This window comes from Polyodon spathula, chromosome 1 (genome assembly GCF_017654505.1).
Source record: "Polyodon spathula isolate WHYD16114869_AA chromosome 1, ASM1765450v1, whole genome shotgun sequence".
In the NCBI taxonomy this organism is placed as follows: domain Eukaryota; kingdom Metazoa; phylum Chordata; class Actinopteri; order Acipenseriformes; family Polyodontidae; genus Polyodon; species Polyodon spathula.
The window spans coordinates 53,428,113-53,450,370 of NC_054534.1; the positions used below are offsets into that span (position 1 = coordinate 53,428,113).

At 36.4% G+C, this 22,258-nt stretch overlaps 1 protein-coding gene across 1 annotated transcript in view; it reads right to left on the bottom strand.

Moving 5' to 3' along the window:
- nop14 (NOP14 nucleolar protein homolog (yeast)) overlaps window positions 1-22,256 on the bottom strand; it is a 44,454-nt gene extending 22,198 nt beyond the window's left edge. The window contains exons 1-14 of the mRNA XM_041257232.1: window positions 22,220-22,256; window positions 21,052-21,250; window positions 20,754-20,888; window positions 17,724-17,865; window positions 15,391-15,539; window positions 14,891-15,025; window positions 12,460-12,582; window positions 8,048-8,179; window positions 7,382-7,700; window positions 4,193-4,323; window positions 3,543-3,628; window positions 2,349-2,484; window positions 1,498-1,599; window positions 630-783 (exon numbers count right to left, since the gene is read on the bottom strand). Coding sequence (XP_041113166.1) covers window positions 630-783; window positions 1,498-1,599; window positions 2,349-2,484; window positions 3,543-3,628; window positions 4,193-4,323; window positions 7,382-7,700; window positions 8,048-8,179; window positions 12,460-12,582; window positions 14,891-15,025; window positions 15,391-15,539; window positions 17,724-17,865; window positions 20,754-20,888; window positions 21,052-21,234 — 1,927 coding nt within the window. The 5' untranslated portion in view covers window positions 21,235-21,250; window positions 22,220-22,256. The remainder of the gene's footprint in view (window positions 1-629; window positions 784-1,497; window positions 1,600-2,348; window positions 2,485-3,542; window positions 3,629-4,192; window positions 4,324-7,381; window positions 7,701-8,047; window positions 8,180-12,459; window positions 12,583-14,890; window positions 15,026-15,390; window positions 15,540-17,723; window positions 17,866-20,753; window positions 20,889-21,051; window positions 21,251-22,219) is intronic.
- Between the last annotated feature and the right edge of the window lie 2 nt (window positions 22,257-22,258).

Genomic DNA, 22,258 nt, shown 5'->3' on the forward strand with positions numbered 1-22,258 from the left:
ATTTTGTGTTATATGTTGTATGTTAATGTTGGTGTATAGTCATTGGTACACGGGATATAAACGGGTCTGTGTAACACGAGTGTTTAAAATGTATATTTGTATTTAGGCACGAGGATTGCACAGCACTTCACGTGCAAGTAAAAAGTAATAATATGTGAGCATAGAGAATTGCACTTTTAATTCACGTGCAGTTGTAGCGCGACTCCAATTGAATGATTGATTAGCAATCGAGTCTCGGTACAGCTGCATAAAAGCAGCATGTTTTCACTGTGTTCGGTGAGTGGAGACGTAGGTAATTATAATAAAATAATAACAAATTAAAATATAAGCTCACAGTTTCAGCTGAAATGTTAGTCTACTGGAGTATTCAAATGCCAGTCACACGACGAACAACTTTTGAAAGTATATGTCGCATGAACAACTGGGCACAATACATAAGCACATTCAGAATAAGTACTACAGGCAAGCAGTAAACAAAGCAAGGCAAATCCAGTGGGGTTGCGAGGGGGAGTTAGACATTCTGAACTCTTGGGTGTTTGCAGGTTGTAGTAAGCACAACTGCTTCTGCAAATTATTTTACAAATTCAATAAATGTATTGATGTATTAAACTGCTTCAGTCATAACTTACCTAAGCACTGCTTTTCTGGAACAGCAAGATGAAGGATTCCCAGCAGGAAGTTGATAAGTTCAGGTACAAATCGGTGGGACAGAGATATATATTCCACCAATAAACAGCACAGCAGAAGTCCTGTCGCCACATCCTGCAATGTAGTAACTGGGCACTAAAGAGAGAGGCAAACATTTTCATTAGAAACCAATTTGGCCGATTAACATCAGGGAAGTATTTAAGTGAAACATGTCATGGAGGGTATCGCAAATAGAAAACGACAAGGGTGCAGTAAACAGACTTCTAAACCTGCCTCATACCTACGACTAATCTGCATGCTAAATTTACTTAGCCCTCTAACCTTAAAAATTTAAAAGACCTTAAAAGATGTTACATTTGGGACATGCTGCACAGTGAAGTGTGCAGAAAGAAAGAACTATGGATGACAAGTGGAGTACAAGTTCCAGAACAGGTGTGTGTCCCCAATTTAGCACGTCCATTTATTTTTTTTCCCCCTCCCCATAAAGCCCAGGGGAACTAAAGATTCAGTGGGCCACTGATCCCAAGACCAAGCCAGCCTCCTCTTCTACACCCTGAACTCGAGAGCAAACGTCAGCGAGCCACTGGAGGACAAAGGCCAGTCCTGCAGGTTCTGCCTCGGCTCACTGGGCACCTGACCAGTAGGGTCCGCTGTACATGACGAGGAGAAACATTCCCTTCCAGTTTTACCTCCCTAATTCAAAGGAGCACCAAGGCCAATGCGACACTCCCTCCTGAGTCGCCAGCAAAGACTGGGGACCCCCAAAAAACTGTCTAACTCATTACATAAATAAAAAGATCTGACCTGATTCTTATTGATTGATAAATAAATAAATAAATAAATACATACTTTGGTAAGCAACTGACTCATGTAAACAAGAGCAGGTGTCGCTACAGGGTGGCGGAAATCAGAGGTCGGGAACAAAAGTGCTGCGATTTTAAGGTAAATCAGCTAAGAGAAAAGGAGTAGAGAAATTAGCCATTAATAACAATAAACAATGTTTACATAAAATGAAACATAAAATGAAGGCACTAGAAATGTGCATTAGTCTGCTCTTTCCAAACTGTTTGTATAATAAAACTAGTATACAGTTTGTCTGTATATTGGTTACCATTTGGTAACAATTGGGTTTCATAAATACTGTCACTTTAACATATGTCAAATAAATGTTTTATTTATTTATTAGTAATTATACCCATAGCAAACACCACAGGAACATGAAATAACAACAACCATAACAAAAACAGAGTACAACTGTTGCTATGTATTTCTTCTTATTTCTTTAACTTAAGTATTCATATTCTTTATTTGGTTTAAATATTTAACACATTCAATCAAAGACAAAGTTCTGTGAGATATACTTCTAACACACTGTACCATCTAGTTCCAAAGAGAAGGGGCGTGTATGTGTCTTTTTACATGATTGTTACTTCAGGGAGCTATGCCAATTATATTTTACCACTTCTCTATGCTCTATGGCAACACATTTCACACATTGCCATTTACAGTGCAATGAAGTTCTTGTAAAATGTATCTGCACAAGATTAAGTGAACTAGTTTTAAAAGCAAGGGTGTGAAAAGTTAAATAAAGGATAAATCTACACATGCCGTGTTTGATATGCTATTAAATCAATGGTTCATAAAACAATTTAATAAACAAGTGAGGATATATAAAGCACATAAATATATACTATACCTACCATGTCCAGGCCTGGAAATGGTGCACGACCTTTCACCTCTATTACTTCTTCCATTTCATGTGCACTGTCTCTAAAAACTGACTGAACAGCTTTACAAGCAGCTTCAGGAAAAAGCTGGCAAAGAGCATATAGTTGCCTACAACAGAAAAGATTAAATTACTAACAAAATTACAGAAAGGTTCATTACCTGATACCACATAGAGCCAGGATTTTTTAACAGAATATTTGGGAGACAAGTAGAAGCATAACATCCATATTGGACTAAGAAATAGTTGGGACCCCAGGGGGTTCTGTTTTATTACCCAATTAATGACATTTAAACTGAAATTGAGACTCAAACTGAAAAATAAAAACAGCGCATAGACTAAGACCAAATTCGGACATAACCAGCTATTCAGATTTTCTGTCAGCTGTAGTTTTGTCAAGTTACACATGCTTCACTGTTTTCTTTCACCATTAAAAAAAAAAAAAAAAAAAAAAAACACAGATGAACACTCAAATACGAGAACTAAAACAGCTGAACTGTACCTCAAAACCTTTTGCAGGAATGATGGCAATATTTGCACACCTAAAAGTTTTGAACTAACAATGCAATTTAATAAATCTTGCCTGTTTGCACTTTCAGCTAAATGTTTCAAATGTGACAGCACACATGTATTTTCACTTAAATACATCTAGTACTACTTAAGTCCTAGAAACTGAAATGTTATTGGGCTATCTGTTTGTACTTCCTGGGTCATTTCTGGTCAAAGCATGTTACTGGCTGAAAGCATATCAGTCAATTGGGAAGCAGTTGGTTGGTTAATGACAGGACAGTAACTATTGAAATGGTGGGGACAATTTTACTATAACATGTTTCTTTGGACATTTGAGACATATAACAAAATGGGAAAACACAACCTGGAACAGTTATGGAATTAATTTGTTAGCTACAACTACTTTAACTGTATCGTCCACCTTATAAAAACAACCTATACAGAACAGAGTTACATTAAAATCACTCCTTTATCTTGCAGTTTCTTGTTATGATGAACAATTATTCACAAGAAGACTGTGCTTTAGACATAGGACAATATTATCTGCCAGAGAGTTGGGCAAACTTCCATTTGTTTACTTTATTGCATCCCTTGACACTGTTCCATGAGTAATGTGTGTTAAAGGGAGGAGCGGTGAGGACGATGGAATAGTACTCACGGGATGAGTTTATTAATTGTGCTCAGCTCAGGGTGTTGTCTTGTTGCCAACTCTCCAATGTATTCCAGTACAAAGCCAAACAATTTCTGTACAGAAAAAAAATAAATTAAAAAATTGCATTAGTCAGAGCATGTTAACCATTGATTAACAACATATCGTATATGCTACATGCAGGGCTTGACATTTTTGGTTTTAACCTGATAAAACCCTTTTTACATTTACATTTTTTTTAAATTTATTTTTAATCTACAAACCTGAGTTTTGTGACCGTGGTCGGCCGAAAATAAAACAACTCTACAGTGTGTGATAGATACGTGGGTGGTGGCAAAAAACGAAATCTATTACTTCTCACAATTCTATGATTCAAAATGCATCCAGAGTTCTACATTGCCTGAATCATAAATGTGGACATCCTCCCTGCAACACAGGAAGTTAACCTTTGTACATGTATGAGTGAAATGTACATTTTGGTTATCTGTGGTTATCTGTTCGCCAAGACCTTGAAAAGGGTTATAAATATGCTTGTCTTACAGCGCCCTATAACAAATAGATAACAGGGTCTACTACAAGAGGCATCATAATATTAAGCTGTTTTGCAATTAAAACAAACAAACACTACAAAGACTAAAGATGTGGGAATATTCACTTGCCTCCAGTTTTGCTTTGTTTCCTGTTGCAAGGCTTGGGTGGTTGCACTTCAGAATTCTATCGATTATAATACATTGTTGCTCTGCAGAATGGCTTATTAGTAAAGACTTCAAATCACTGTAGCATTCAGGAGCTGGATAAAAAGAGAAAAAAATGCATTGACAATTCAATACTTCCTGAAGGAAATCTGATAGTTTAGTTTACAGCTTGTTTGTCCAGGACACAAAATATGGTTGACCACCACCATCATGTGACAATTCACATATTTATCATACAACCAATTGTCAGGATGAAAATGATTTACCAGATTTCCTTTCCAATTTTTTTTTTTTTTTTCGTGGAATGAATCATCAGAATCCCAGAAACAATAAACAAGGACTTTGTTTTATAAAATTGCACCATGCATTAAATAAGGAAGTATCTATTAAAAAAAAAAAAACACCTCAACAACTGTCAACCTCCCCTCCCCTCTCTGTACACTTCCACAAGACTTTCTTTTGCTGGGCACGCACAGGCTGCACTGTACAGTCCTACATAATACACAATACAAGTCTGCAGCTTCCAGATACTCCTAGGTGTATGCTTTTATTCAGCTTCTCTGATATTGTGCCTAACATACTGTAGCTTCACAAGGGATATAGCAGGGGTGTGGCAGACTGGTGCTCAATGAAATTGGAGCAGAGTGTATCTATGACAGAGAAAAAAGCCTACGATAGGTCCAAAGAAGTAGACAAAAGGTCAAACATCTTTATAATTACAACTTTAGCACCTGCAATGTGTGATTAAAAATGAAGTTGGAGTCTAGCTAGCCTTGTCTCCATAGCAACACTGATGAAGTTTGAGAATGGCCGGGTTTCCACACAGTTGAGAAAGGCCATACGCTCTCCACCGTCAATTTATGTGACATAGCACGCACATACCACGCATATTCCACACACTATAGGTAAGGGTCTACTTAAATCATGGTAAATTTTAATATTTTTCACGGTTAGGTTGCAGTATAAAACTAGGATTTCACGGACCTGTTTAAACATTAAATAAACCTAAGCTGACAGTATTTCAGAACACTATAACGCCTAAAAATAGTGGTGCTTGCTTCCTTACTAAAACAGAGTGCTGTCATTTGTTAAAGGCAAGCATGCAGCATCCCCCTGCAGTTGACTTACCCATACATGAGACTGCATGTTCTGCATCCACTGAATTGGTTGAAAGTTAAGACAAAGCTTTGCAAGTTATACAGATGTGGAAATCAATTAGAAACATTAACAGACTCGGTTACTCAAGGTTATCTGGCATACTTTAATAAAAGCAATGTATGCAGCACGTTTGTTATGTTATTTGTCCCATCCAACAATTTTTTTTATTAGTACAGAGTCAAAACAAAGAAAACGTGGCTATTCGGTCTAAAATTCCAACTATGAAAAAGTAAGCAGCAGGTGGGCTGTGCTAGATCATTGTAGTACTGATTTAACTTGCAGACAGGAATACTTTTGACAGTGAAAATCCTTTGACCAAATAGTACAAATCTAAAATGACAACAAAACCCATTATATGGAAGTAGAGTAGTATTATTATAAGAATATTACGTAGTGGGAAATGAGGATGAGTAGGGTAGTCTATTGTAGCTTCAGAATGGTATGTAAACAAACTGTTTTGTCTTGCTACAAAAAAAATGAATCAGACACAAGTTGGAGCAATTCTGTTAAAACATGTTGCGTGCGTGTCTTGAATATTGCTCCTGCACATGTTTTCATAATTAATCTAGAACTGCTGCTGCATTTTTTAACATGTGTAGGGGTGCTGTGTTAATTTAGTTTGCAGTTTGTTTGTTAGCATTAGTTTGTCTGTTACTTTATTATTATAGTATATTAACATACACTTGCCTATTGCTTTTCTCTTATTCTGTTCATTTCATATGTTGACGCATGTGTGTCATGACAAGTAATACATACTTATTTATTGATTGATTTATATAGTGTCTGGTGGTCAACTCTGTCTTAGAGAACATTTCGCTTCCTTCCCGAGGGGTGTTCTCTAGCCGGAGATGTAAGATATTTTTGAAAGATTGAAAACACGAGTCAAGGTTACAAGGAAAAGAACTTTGTTTGGAGTTTGTCTAGGTCAGTCAGAAAAATGTATAGCAGCTTTTAACAACTTGAACTCTCACCTGCAGAAAACTTGGAACAAAGCTAAAATATTGTTAAAAGGACTTAAGAACTCCATTTACTCAGATTGATATTGAAGAGAAGGAAAGTGAATAATTAAAGAATTAACTGAACTGGCCTACCTGAAATAGGTCAATTTTAGTAGAATAATTCCTGTTCTTATTAAAACAAAGCCTGAAAGGGACACCGCCCCACCAAGTCATCACACATTGTATCAACGTTGCAATCTGAATGAAGTATTTTCTCAATTTGAACTAAATATGGAATTACAAAAACTATACTTGGGCAATGTAGTACCTGTATATTTGCAGAAAGGTTGATGTTGTGAAATGTAAAAGGGCCGTGTCACACTTTGCTTTATAACAAAAGGGCTAGTTTTAATCGTTCATGAAAGTAAATTAGCAACTAGACAGCTAGAATAATTACGAAGCGATCTATGGAACTGAACAAGAGGAGTTGAAATAGTTTTAAACGGGTGTTGCAGCTGTGAATTCTAACTGAAGGACATCTACTTCACAACAGACTGATAAAGAATTAAGTATGATTTCATAAAATCCTATTAGAATTCATCAGGATTTTATTTGAAATATTTACTCCGTTATTCTGCTTGCATATTCATATTACTGAATTTGTTGACTCAAGACGATTATTAGTTCTTAGGATTGCTTTCAATATCTACACGGAAAACGAGACCCTACCTGACATTGCTTTACTGAGATTAATGTGCAGACTTATCCTATTTTGATATTAACCTTCTTTTCTACTTTTGTACCGTATTTCATTTGCAAACTTTTGATAAAATGTATAAAAGACATAACAGCGTTGTGTGTTTTATAGTGCAATTGTTTCCTTTGTGATCTCGAACTCATTTGGTAGAAGTTTATAACTAAGAGTGCTAACCGAGTTAAACTGTTACACACGCTACTAATTATCTTGAATTGGATATCAAACACCAATTCTCCCTACAATAGAGAAATCACAACCAAGTGAAAGAATTACAATGTATTCTGTAACTAATCCACTTACCTGCAAAGGTATACGGGAGCTCTGCTTTAGCAGCCTCTTTCTGCGCAGATTGCTCCTCACTTAGTGCCTTCTCTGCTTTGGATTGGTTTTCTTCTGCCATCATCTTCTCTTCCCCCTCGGGTTCACTGTCCACTTCAGAATCCAGGTCCGAGTGACTGTCCTCAGCATCATTCCCTTCCTCTTCCTCCTCCTCTTCATCAGGGCTCTCATCTCCCTCTTCATTCTCACTTTCCCCCTCTCCCTCTCTTCCTTCTCCTTCTCCTTCTTCCACCTCCTCCTCTCCTGACTCATCACCTAATTCCACATTTAATTTTCCATCCTGCAGAATATATTTTTCCACCAATTCATCAAAAATGTAAGCAGAAATGTTACACTTAAATGGTGTATACAAATTTAGTTATTCAAGTAAACATTTGTTGCATAATTAGATAATCTTGAATGAATGCTTCTTAACTATGTACTTCAAATTATTCAACATTTTCCAACTTTTTGCATTCATCTTTTTTAACTCATTAGTTAACTTTTTACAGTTTATTTGCAGATTTAGTTACCAATTAATAATATCAACTGGTTAAAGTGTTTAAAGCTTCTTCACTGCATTTAATCAGCAGTGTTCAAATTTCAGAATTAAAAGTGAATGTTTTTGTATTGTTTTAAGACACTGACGTGATATGTAAGCATCCGCCGGTCCTCTTTATCTAGGATAAATCCATCGTTCAGATCATCTGCTGACAGGTGAGTGGGTCTCTTAGCACCTTCCTCTTCAAAATCTCCTTGCATGCGGCGAAGTCTGTCTGCCTAAATTGAACAATTGTCAACGAAAAACAAATTCGCAGCTAGCATTAATAAGTTATGTTCATTGCATTATGGTAGGATGATAACATATGCAAACAAACTGATTTTGTTCATTGTAAAATATACACCGTATTACTTAGAATTACCCCCCCCCCCCTTGAATAAGCGCCACACTCAGATATCAGATTTGTAATAGACGCCGCCCTCAAACAAACGCTGCTTTCAATAATGAAACATGTACATTTTTTCCTCTACACCACCTCAAATAAATGCAGCGCTTAAAGAAATGCACACAAAACACAGTATAGCAAAACATTAAAAACAGAAACTAAATTAAATTAATTGAATAAACCTGAATACAACTAATTTAAAAGAATATAATTAAACACTGGTGCATACCAGTATTTTACTGTAAAGTTTATGGAACCCAAACAAATATAAATAAATATACACAGCACTGAGTTTTGATACTGGCATGCACCCTGACCAAGTCATACACAACTTCTTCTCTCATTGTCTTCCTCCTCATTATCCTTGTTTGAATGAACACTTGAAATCACCTTCATTTGCATCGCCATCGGGGGTACTATTCCTCCTTTCTTTACCCTGTGAATATGTTGGCTTTTCTTTTAGCTGAGGTACTTGCTTTCTCCAATCCCTAATGTGATGCTCATCAACTCAGCGTTATCGAGCAGCAGGTTGATTGCCTTTCTCATCTGTGAGCTCAACAGCTTTGTTTAAAATTGTAGGACTTCATGCACGTGTTCCACGGTATATCGTAAATCCTACGATACCTCGTCAGGATAAAATAAAAATATCTAAGTATCACTCATTTTATGCTTAGCAGAAGTGACCAACTACCCTGTACTTTTTGGGAAAATTACATTACCTCAGCAGTAATGGCGAATGCCAGAGAAAGAAGCTTGGTGTTGAACTATTTTGGATTTCAGTCAGATGACAAAATCAAATCTGGTTAAAAGGCCGACAGCCAAAATGTCAAGTGTTGAGAAAAACAAGGGAGGAAACACCACCAACTTATTGAAACACCTTTCAGATCGTCAGCCCAATCTCTGGCAAACTTTACTTTTTCTTTTACTGTAGTTTCTTCTGTTGTTTTAGTTTAATTTGAATTAAGTGAATCCCCAGTGCGTATTACTAATAAAAAAGGCACAGCACAGAAATAAATAACAGGAATGCACTTGAAGCTGATCAAATGTTAGCAATGTTTTTACATTCTTTCGGTAATTCATATTTTATGTGTACGTATTGTGATAGCTGTGAAACACCTGTGTTTTGAATTGTACGTATGAGCGGTGGAGACCAGGATGAATACAGACTTCATTGCTAGCATATCAGTTTCCCTACAGATAACAAGATCTATGCCTTACCCTGCAAAGTATTCACCTGCAAAGCACAGGACCTACAAAACTTCCGAGTCACACTGCAAAAGTTTGCCAATGCAGACGGCTGCCGTTTCAGCATGAAAGCAATAAAAACCACTTGCAGTTTATTATAGTAGCCAATGTGGTTGTCTTTTGTCTAATTGACTTTCTTTTCAAGATTTTTGACAACCAAACAAGCATGATGGGCCGAACGGCCTCCTCTCACTAGTAAAATGTGTTATATTTTTATTTGAGGTGCACTGGGGCGTTGTTTAGATGGAGACATTTGGCTTGAAAATGCTTAAACAGAATTATGTTCTAACAGCACTTAAGAGGAAGGCATCTACATTAGTAGCTCATTTGTTTTAGAAATGCAGCATTAAATATAATGCGTAACTTTTAATTTTTCATAATTGAATTCTGTATGTTAGAGCATTTTAGTACTACACTATGTAACACAATTTTTGTTCCTGGGTAGTAAGTGTTATTTCCTAATTGCTTATGCCTCAAAAGTATAGAAAATGGCTATTATTCTCCACAAACTTTGCTTTTGTGACCAGGACAGGTAAATTTCAAAATATCACTATTTCCAATGAGAAAACGGGTGAATGTGTGTCTTTTCGTTCACATAAAGTCAGAAAAAAAAAAACATATGAATCCAAATTAACATGTATTTATACTAAAGTAATACAAAAATGACTACAAAAGATTTAGAAGTGAGTAGTTTTCCTTCCTCTCTCTCACCACCTCTATTCCTATCATTTTGTCAGGCGGTTTTAACATTCATTTCTCTAGCTTGACATTCTGCTGGCTTACTCCTTCTTGATTTGTTCTCTTTCCAACTCTTCCCCCTCACCTCCTACTCACAAAGCTGGCTACCAGCTGGAGTAGATTTTCTCCAGAAATTTCTCAACTGCATCCCTTTCTCCTCCTCAAACCACCACTTCATCTCCTTTTCACCTCTCCCCCTTCTATTTTTTCACCGCACTCTGCTCCCTTCCCCAACCACCTTTACTTCCTCTGCTGTCTCCCTTCTTCCCCCTATTGACTCATTCTCCCTGCTTTCATCACTTGGACACCATGACTCCTCTCGCCACAACTCTTGACTCTTTCTGCCCTATCTAGCTATCCTCTACACTCCGCTCATCCCGTAATCAACTGCGCACTGCTGAGTGGAGATGGAAGAGATACAAGCTACCCTCCGATTTAGATCACTACTGCTACTTCCTCTCCTCCGACAGCCCTCACATCTGCCAAGCACCTACTATCGATTTGTCCTCCACCAACTTTTCCTCTCTTCGCCTCCTCTCTAGAGATGCACCTGAAGGATCTGTCTTGGGACCACTGAACACCCGCTCGCTAGGTACTCTCATTTCTTTTGGCTTCTCATTCAAATGCTGTTTTGCAAACTTTAAACGATTGTCCTTGTGACGTTTTCCAAGAGTGGCTTTTTCCTTGGCCTGCAACCATTGAGACCTTCACCGTGCAATACTCGACCTGTGATTGAAATGGAAACCCCAGTTCTGCTTGCAGCAAATTCACTTGGAATATCTTTGCAAGTCAATCTCGGATTGTTATTAACCTTCCACACAATTCTTCTACTTGTTCTTGGTGAAAGATCCTTCTTTTTTTCAGACCGAGGGAGCATTGTGACAGTACCATGAGTCTTGTACTTCTTGATAATAGAAACAATAGTTGAAATTGGGATACTCAAATGGTTGGAAATCTTCTTCTATCCTTCAGCTTTATGACAATAAATAATTTAAGGTCTTCACATTGCTCTTTACTTTTCCTCATATTGACACTGGTAATGACAGCAATCACCTTATGTCTAACTCTTTTATACTCTCCAAGAGCGTTCAATAAAAATCCAGCATTTTGTAGACTTTTTTAGAATTAAGTTCTGCATTATCATATTGAAATTTCTAGCACCTTGTAGACATTACTATTTTACAACCGTAAAATAAATTATATATATAATCCCCTAGAGACATCCATTATTGAATTAGCGAGGATAAATAAGCAAGTCGTGACCGGAGCATTGATAGTTTGCATACACATTTGTGATGTAGTTGTTGGCATCACAGATCACACACTACTTGCACGTTGACAGAATAGGTCTCCTTCCGATTTACGGAGAAGTGTCTATTCTGTGTTGGTGCGTGTATTATAGTGCTACAAGCAAACAGTGTGCTCTCCGCATGTCTCCTCCAGATCAGCCTGAAGCAGTTGGCAGATGTCAGTAACTGTTTGCCTGTTGAGGCGAAATTGCTGCATACATTTTGAGTCAGACAGGCTCAGTAAAGACAGATGACTTCTAAATATTTGGGGATGTCTTCTCCTCCTGTCTGGCCATGAAGAAATTATTATTATTAATTTCATAGCAGACACCCTTATCCAGGGTGACTTACAATTGTTACAAAATCACAGTACAAAGTATCACATTAATCCAATGTGCACTCCATATTTCTTTTATTTCTTTTTCTCTCTCTTTTCTTTGCCTGGTAGTTTCACTGGTATTTACAGTCGACCATGCAATTTGCGCACATTTTAAACCTGGTTTTCACATGTCAACTGAAAACACAAACGCTAACACTGTTGATGGCTAACACTGTTTGTATGTAAATGAGGACACTCCCCTAAAGTTCTGCCCATGTTGACCGCTAATGCTGACTTGCCGAGTGGGCACTAAAACACAGTTGCTAAATCACATATGTGGGCAAAGTGTTTGCCCACATGTGCGCCAGATTCTGGTGCGCCAAGTGTTCACAAAAGTGTTTTGCGATTGCCTTAGGGGTTTGCGAACATTGCTAAATAGGATAATTAGTTTAATAGGGCAGTAAGAGTATCATTTTGTACTGCATAACTGCAAAAATGTTATCTACAGTTTGATCTACCCACCTCCAGCTTCTGAAGACGCTCTCGTTCCTCTCTGGCCAATTCTTCCTTGGTCTTCATTCTTTCAGAAGGCTGAGCTTTAATCTCAAACCCCAGCTCCCGTACAATCATGTTATACTCATCTGGCTGAAAAGGAAACAACAATGTAAACTAATCCAGTCTGAAACATTATACAGTAACTCAATAATGACCAGCAAAGGTGTTAAATGCTCTTAGCAGATATTAGATTGGCAACTTAAAGAGCAATGCCAAAATGGTCTTCAGCTCAATAAAGTTGTAGAGGGCACTGTTTTTTGTCTACCAGGCTAACTTTTTGCTTTGGGAGCCAATGGCTGCCAAATCCAATTGTTGGGTGCCACTTTAGGAGCAAGTTGGTTGCTACCATATTCATTCATTCAACTGCTTAAAATACAACAACTTGTTAAGACACTAAAGTGATACTAAAACAGTACCTTTATGTCTGCACTCACTTGTTTGTTGCCTCATTCTGTTGAAAAGGTAACTTAAGCAGCTGATGACTGCAATGAACTCAGCATTTTAGATATTTTGCTAAATTGTGTATAGAATTGGTGACCACACCTCTAATTGTGTCCAGCTGTATGGCAAATAGCATGCTGCAGCTCGCATACTCGCTTTAGTTAGTCTAGAGTCTGAGAGCATGTACGACAGACGGCTCATGTTTGTTTTTGTTTTTTTACTGTACCTCCTGGTAACCATTTATTGTTTCAATAAAAAAATAAGTTTAAGTTTCAGTGAGTTTGTTCTGTTACTTACAATATTAAATACACCACAGTATCATATTTCCAAATCACTTTTTCATTAGCACAATCTGAAAGCTAAGTTTTGTGAACGGCAGTTTTTCTACTGCAATCAAGTAAGCTGCAGTACATTTCATTTAATTCCCTAAATGTTTTATTTTTTTTTCCCTCTTCTCTCAGGAGTACACTTCCTAATTACAGTACATGCGTTCTGCTGTCACCGTTTTTAAAATGGTTTGAGAAAAATTCTGCTTTAGATACAGTTACTGTTTTTCATTATGGTAACATCTTAAATTACTGTGCCTGCTTATTTGGCTGAAGTCAAGGGATAGTATCAGCTTGTCATGTAACTAGGGACTGAAAATCTGTTTGTGTTAACTCAAAACTTTTTCGGCACCGATTATGTCGGCACAAATACAACTTTTTTCAGTTTGATTCTAACCTTTTTATTCCCGTTTTTTATTTTTGGTTATTGAGCTTTTGCTGCATTTCAGCCCTTTGTTATAATATTTCTTTATTTTAGGTTAAGTTTTCATGGCATTTTGTTCATGGCACCTGTGCAACACACCAACCTTAAGTGTATTTTTGTTCCAAATTTCTTTAATGCAACGTTTCACTTTAAGCAAAGAATTTACAAAACAGTACTCGCACATGTTTGGTCACGATCACAACTGCTGCAAGAAACTGGGGTTACCGTATTTTGCTGACACATATTGACAAGTGTTGTGCATGGAAATGGTGCATCTTAACCACACATATCATGTAAACATGTTATTGTTTGGAACCAAACACTTCCTAATACAGGCATCTCCCTAGTTGCTGTAGATGAAACTGCACTGCAGCCATAATGGCCAAGAATAGACATACATTTTGGGGGGGATTGTGGCAATTGAGAAAGGGACCCACGGCAATTGCTGCTTGGCCATCGTTAATTTCGAGCCCTGTATTAGGCAATACATATATTAAATAGACATTAAGAATTAAAAGGGGGCAATGTTGGACAGATGGCAGGAGTTTGCTGTAGACAGTAGCAGTTTGTTGCAATGTACACAAAATAATTAGGGCAATCCTTGTTAACCTAATCATCAGTAAAACTAACTCTGAACTTGTGTTACTTATTAGGTTGAAAGGGATTTATCATGTAACTCAGTTTGATGCACTCTGTAGTGGAATACCTCAATTATAACTGTTAAAAGGTCTTAAATTCTCACAACACAGAAAAAAACCTCCACTTAAAAATTTATGTCTTTGGTATTCCCTAGTACTTGTATATTACTTTTTTTCCCCCACAAAGGACTAGTGAAAATATTTTTTGTTGCAGTAGGGTTGTACATTTTTGCAACATTACTTAGTTAGACACAGAGGTAGTCGTACTAGAGGGCGATCCTCAGATCAATATACACTCAACAAGCACAGCAAGTTAATCCTGTCAGAAGCCTAAACATTAGAAAAATCGTCAATGAATTGACAAATATCTGCTTCTCTCTTGTACTTTTTTTTTTCCTTTCTGCCTAGTTGTTGTTAAGACTGTATGTGATTCATATCCCAGACATTATCAATTTTTAGTCTTTTTAAAGGACACATTATTTATACAATTCCCTGCATCAAAATATTTTTACTTGGGTTGATATAATTCCCTTAAAAAATAACTGAAAAACCCTAATTAAGTATGTTACCTTGGGTTTTTCCACCTGCACTGGTCTCTGAGATTTGGGAGTATTATGAGCCAGAAGACTCTGGATGGATTTCCAGTCACTATCTAGTTTCTCAGTCAGCACCTGGGACTCCTCTTTTTGGGTCTGCCGCTCATGCTGTCAAAGGTTCAAAATTTAAAGAAAATGTTAAAATCAGCATACACTGCATATGTGTGTATACACAGTGCATGAGACAAATATGCTGTATAATAAATGCATCATAAAAGGTACTTTTTAGAACAGAAGACTTTTTGAAATGAACGCTCCAAAATGGCACATACTGCCGGTGAAACAAGGCAGTTGGTGAAATCATTCAATATTTTTTTTTAAGCGAATACAAGTAATCAATTACACCCAACTGTACATAATAAAGTCAATAAATTAACTCTGATCACATGGTAAACCAGGAAGACAAAAGTTGTTTGAGAACAGTTAACAGATTAATGTAATTATACAATCTAATATCCAACAGAAACTCTCACCTTCTCTTGCTTGGATTTTGCAATCAACTCCTCTATGAGTTCCTTGCGGGATTTGGGTTTTTGGTCATTATCCTCTCCCTTCTGCTCCGACAGAGATTTCTTCCTCAGCAGGCCCCCACCCCCTCCAAAGTTTGCAGCCGTGAACTCCGCTTTCAAAGCAAGGACAAATGTTAAAAAACACCCCTCACAAACATAAACTGAATGCACAGATTATCCATCTGCAAGTCTTCTTAAGCCTTAAAAATATATCTCACCTCCCTTCTGATCACTGGAACAGAAGTTGCTGTTCAATATTTGTTGAAAATGTTGTTTATTTAGAATTTGATAACAAGGATTATCCACTGAGAAGGACCATCTCTTTTACAATGATGTCCCCTGGGAGCGATCACATTACTGTATGTAAAAACAAACTACAGTGCTGGACAAATAGCATTACAACTATCTCTACATATAAGCTAATGCAAATAAGCTAATCTGCAATAAAATCTGTAATTATTATGGTATGATTACACCGTGTAACAATTATTATTTTTTTTTTTTGTTCCTGGGTAGTAAGTGTTATTTCCTAATTGCTTATGCCTCAAAAGTATAGAAAACGGCTATTATTCCCCACAAACTTTGCTTTTGTGACCAGGACAGTGATATTTTGAAATATCACTATTTCTAATGAGAAAACGGGTGCTTTTGTGTCTTTTCGTTCACATAAAGTCAGAAAAAAACATATGAATCCAAATTAACATGTATTTATACTAAAGTAATACAAAAATGACTACAAAAGATTAAGAAGTGAGTAGTTTTTCGAGATTTACGATTATACTGTAAATTTACAGATAGGTATTATATTGTAAATGTACAGTATAATTGTAAATCTCAAATAACTACTCACGTCAATCTTTTTTGTATTACTTTAGTATAAATACATGTTAATGCCCATTTGTACAGCCCTCATTCAGACCCCTTACTATAGGGTAACAGGACATGGGTGTATGTGGGTAATATTGTCATGAGTAGAAGTGAACAGACCCAGGCTGAAGGCCGAGGTCTGTTCACCAACTGCGAGTTCCAGTATAACCCACATACTCAGATGCTCACAGTCCTATACATCTTTTATAACCCTGCTTTATCATTAATATACAAGTTTAAAAAAAAAAAAAAAAAAAAAAAAAAAAAAAAGCTATATTTGTTTTTTTAAACATTATCAACCTTTATTTAGCGCACTATCAATTTCATTGTCAAGAGGGGAAAAAAAAAGGTTGATGAGGAGAACACTTAAGTGGCTGAGGTACTTGGCCATCTGTGATTTCACAGTTTTGAATGAACTTTACAGTTGAATGGAATTCGAAAAAGGTATCATTTTCTTTTATCAGGCAACGTCAACTGTCCTGACATTGAGAATACATCACTGTAAAAACTGAGTGTGTCACGGTTGATGTCATGAATAGGGTTTTTCTGCGATCAGTCGTAGAACACAGAATGCGAAACTTGAACACTGATTGGCGGAAAGATCATGAGCAACCTAGAATTACCAAATACAGTATCCTCTTTAGAAATATAGTGAACAATTAATCTCACAAGTATAAATAGTACCCCAAAATGATTTCTGTTTTCTTGGTTAGCAGTAAAATTGGGGATGAGGAGTTTGCTGCCGGATAACTTCACTCAGACTACTTGCTATACTAAATAGAAAATGGTCTCCTCTACAAAATTAATGAACAGTCTCTCCCACAAGTGATGTGGTACCCCAAATATGACCCACTTACTGCCAATGTGGAATTAGTCAGCATGACATTTTCTCTTCATTTTACCCTCACAAATAGGTTTCTGGCTATGGAATGTTTTTTGGGTAAAACAGGGAACAAATTCTCCACCCAGTCATTCAGCAGTTAGTAATGAATCATATTTAGGGTACCACTGAACCCATTTGCACAAATGTAATGGGGAGTGTCAGATTTTGTGTATTGATGCCGTTTCTTCGTACCTGTGTGAGTGATATGATAGTCATATTTCACAGAGAAGTCTGTCCAGCAGTATTCACAGCAGACGCGAGACACCAGACTTATTTTAATGCATGACCATTCTGTGGTAAATTCTCAATATTTCTGACAAGCCAACCTCAATCTTTTAGATAGTATTTTACCCCTTTGATGTCGTACCGTAGCAGAACCTCCAAAATAGTATCTGCTACAGCCAAATCGTAGCCGTTGCCATCTCTGCTGTATATGTACACTGGTTGTCGAATCAAAGACACATTATAGGCAAACCTTGAAATCTACACAATTATAAACTATTTAACAATTAAAAGCAGTTATTTTTTTCAATCTACTTTTACCTACCTGATAGTAAACCCTTTTCCTCAGTATCGCTGTCACTGTCAAAATTGTCATTCAGTTTCTCAATGTCTGCCAATGACTGTCCAAAATGGGTCAGTTCCTCCTCTTCATTCAGGGTATAGATGTCCTTCTTTTCATGGTTACGCTTAAATGCAAGGTTAAATTGTTTCAAATACTTAAGCATACTACAGTAAGTACTACAGTATATTGTATGTCCTGGGCTACAATACATTGCTTGGCTTAAAGGGTGTTCTCAGAAATACCTTAACTTTAATATAGAGTAAGATATTGAGGTACAAAATATATTTCCCTATAATTTGGCAGAAAACACCCACAATTATTTCTGTTTGACCAGTTTTACAACTATACACTTTTTGTTGTATTAGCCTAAAACATTAATTTTAATCAATTATGTAGGTCAGTAAAAACAGTAAAATACTAAATATAATGCTACAGATGAAAGCATGTATTTTTCCCCCTCAGTGGTCAGTTTACTTGCTTTTTTATTTTTGCTTTGTAGAAATGTATCCTGCACACAAAGCAAAACTTCAACATTTATGCAGCGCCTTCTTTAACAATGTAAACACAGCTTCCATTTAATTTATCTGTTCAATCTCCACAATTGCACAGTATTCCTGTTTTGTAATGTAAATGTAAACGCTGTAATTAACAAAACTTGAATGTGGTGGCTCTACGGCTACGGACACACACAGGCTAAATGCGGTTGTGAGTTCACCTTTTGCTCTTAATACGGTTTGTATACACAGGGTTTGGTTACAAAGGGCAGAGACAACCGCACTAGTTTATCCTTTTCAGAGCAAGTATCAAGTGTGGTTATTAATTCAGTTTGGTTAGTTAATGTGCGAAGAGCAACACGAGAAAATCAATAAAAACTATGCTTTTCAATAGCACCCTTCACGCAACGTTGCCACGACACAAATTCCAACGTGAGTGATGGGAAAAAAAATAGAACCTGGTCCTATTTTTGCAAATTCGTCGTGCAACAACTACACAACTGAGCAATCAGAGAACAGCTTCCTGTTTCAGTTTCACTCAAAATGGAGAAGATCATACTTGCAGTACCCAATTTCCCCTGATCTTTTTGACAAATGTCAAAGCAATTATTTTTGTGTACGTGTGGGTCCACAACTGCATCAGGTCTTCAAATCGGGTTGTCGACATACGAAAGTACTGTCTGTATCTGGCACCATCAAATTTTAGTTCTAGGACTAATCTATGGAATTCACCTCTAGCTGATTTTTTTCTTAGGATGCCGTGGGACCCAAATCCAGCGTTTTGATGTCTGTGGAATAACAGCAGTAACAATAAGAGCTCTTCCTCTTCTCGATCAGCCATTTTGTGTTTGTTTGTTAGTAAAAACACTTTCTGAAAGATTTGGCAAATTTCCACCTGTCGCGTCTGTGATCGCTTCTGGCGTGCACGGTGTTTTCTCAGCATATCTGTCGTGTGTGTGTGTATGATAACTGCACTAACAACCACAGTTCGTGCTCAGTGGATTCATGTGCAAATAATGATGTCACTGTTTATCAGACATTTCCGTTTCATAAACATGGCTAAATATATATATATATATATATATATATATATATATATATATATATATATATATATATATATATATATATATATATATATATATTAGATGATATATGACTACACGGACTTGACTGGGTACAACTAAAACATTATAACTATAGTTTACAACACACACTGTGTGTGGTGTATATATATATAATATATATATATATATATATATAGATATATCTATTATATATATATTATATATATATATATAACATTGTGTGTTTGTGTTTTTGTGAAAAAAATTAGTTTCATGTCACATATTATAAAAAAACAACATGTTTTTTATACATAAAAAACCATATGTATTTTTGTACTCTGTTAAGCATAGGGGTCGTTTTGTCCACTGGTGTTGACAAACTCGTTTTTCCACCAATACCGAACATCTCATCGGTGTGTTTTGGCCCTCCAGGAAATGTCTCAGTAAATGACAAAGAAGCATATACGACTCCTTAGTCGTGTACATTTTTAATCCAGTCATTTGGAAATCACTCAAGTCGTTTCCACACCAGCCTTCTGGTCGGAAGATCACCCAATGATCTACCGTCATGGAACTGCAGATCATCGCCACTGTATTTAGCAGTGCAGAAAAAGCAAAACGGCGTCTCCGCTGGTTTTGCAGAAAAGTGCACAGCTGCGCTTGACGAGCTCTCCATCAATTGAGTACAGTACTTTCATCCAAAAGCATAAACAAAAACAGCCTCCATGTTGTCACACAAAAAAAACCTCACGATCGGCATGTAATGATCGGCAGTGATTTGTTTAAACAGGGAATGCACTCACTTCAGTAATGAAAGGTGTGTGTGTACAACAAACAACCGCGGAGACTGCAGTTTGTACATATGGCTGTAGAGCCAACTGCAGTGTGTGTGTTGAACACGAGGCTGTTTGTGGCAGGAACTGTTTCACGGCCCTGTCCGCAATACATTACCGATCGAGAACCATACTTAATAATAATTTGATTAAACTTTTTTTTGTTCAACACATGAGCAATTCAGATGTAAATGGGAAAAAAGAAAACATCCATGTCATTTATTTGCCTTTATAAAAAGACAAAATCCCTGATGGCAAAAGCTTGACTAACTATTTTGGTTAAAACCAATTCATCTATATAGATATATATATATATATATATAATGATATATATATATATATATATATATATATATATATATATATTATATATATATATCTTAGATTATATATATATATATATATATATATATATATATATATATATATATATATATATATTAATTGGGATTCTTCCTGGACCGTGTTTGTTTGTGTCTGTCATTTGAACTCAAAGTGGAGCCAGCTACAACAGTTGCTTAACTATCAAAGCAATCAGCCTGAGAAATTAATTTAATAATGTCCAATTGTACTTAACATTTTTATGATGGTTGATTATAGCAAAAAAATGACAAATACCTGTCTTTCTAAAGCAAACCTCTTCAAAATCTTGTCTTCTGGTGCCATTTTAGTATCATATTCACCAAACCGCTTGTCAATAAACTTATTTGACTTGTCTTTTAGTTTGTACTCCTTCAGAAGAGTCTCTTTACGCTGAAATAAAAAGCACGATACAGTCAGATACAAAAAAAAAACACCATGCGTATAATGATTTAGAGAAATTGCAAAAATAAATCAAATACAATATTTTAGTATTTTTCCCCCAGCCCAGAAATGTTTCATTACCTGGTGGATCTTCTCTGCACCTGTTTCTTACCTTTTTTATGGCTTTAGACCTCGACACCCCTGGCAGGCCTATGTCATGTTTCGACTTTCGTCCAAGAATTTCAAACTTCTGCCTGTTTATCTTCACCTCAAATGGATTGTTTTTAATTTCTGTGGTGGTTTTTGTTTTCCGCACTTTGTCAGAGAGGTTCTTTTTCTTCTGTGGCTTGCCCATAGTGAGAGACAGAACTCTGAAAATGGAATACATATGAATGTTACAATACCATTCAAGCATTTTTCATCTTTACTACTGTATATGAAAAACCTACCATTAATGAACACAGCACTTCCAAGTTATGTACAACATTAAGTAAAGCAGGCTTCAGAAAGTATAATAACCAGGGCTTTTTTGTGTTTTACTTCAATTGTTTATATACAAATTGACCAACCACTTAGGAAGGCTTAGCACATCAGGAATCATCAGTTTTGAAGTAGATTAACTTTAAAAATCTATTTTTAAAAAGGGACAAACATAGCAAAATGGGATGGTACCAGTGATAATGTTGCCAATAAGTTTATTTATTTTATGGATGGACAGTTAGAAAATAGAACACATATTTTGACAATTACTGGGCACCAATTAAGTACATAACGTAAGAAACCAGATAGGGTTATAGCTTTTTTTTTTTTTTTTTTTTGATAGACTACAGAACATACATTTCAATATTTTTATATAAGTCAGCTTAACCAGCTCCTCGGCCAGCATGTTCTGAACCAGGACACCCAACAGAAGAAAAAACAGCAAACTACAGGTATACACCAGTGCTAGTCATTGCTGGAATTTCAAATAGGAAAATGAAATCGCGTCAATAGTGACATCATAAAGCGTGCTTCTGTAAATAGGCACTGTGGTTTATACTGTACACATATTAAAATGTCTAACTTGGCTGGCGTAAAACGTGGTAAATTGTGATACTACGAGTTCGAGATAGTGCAGGTACACTGTAACTTATACACATGAATTGCGTTTAGGTTTTGCCAAACGGCTATACATACAACACGCTTGGTTTTGGTTGCAGTTACTTTAATTACAGCAGCCCGATCATGCCACATGCTCTGACAGACACAATATAATTAAATCACACCGCACTGCAAGTAAATAAAACACGAGAACAGTCTATACACCAGTTATGATTGTATCAAAACTAAATAACACTTACCTGTGATACGTAAAAACAAACTGAAAGTAAAATATCCAG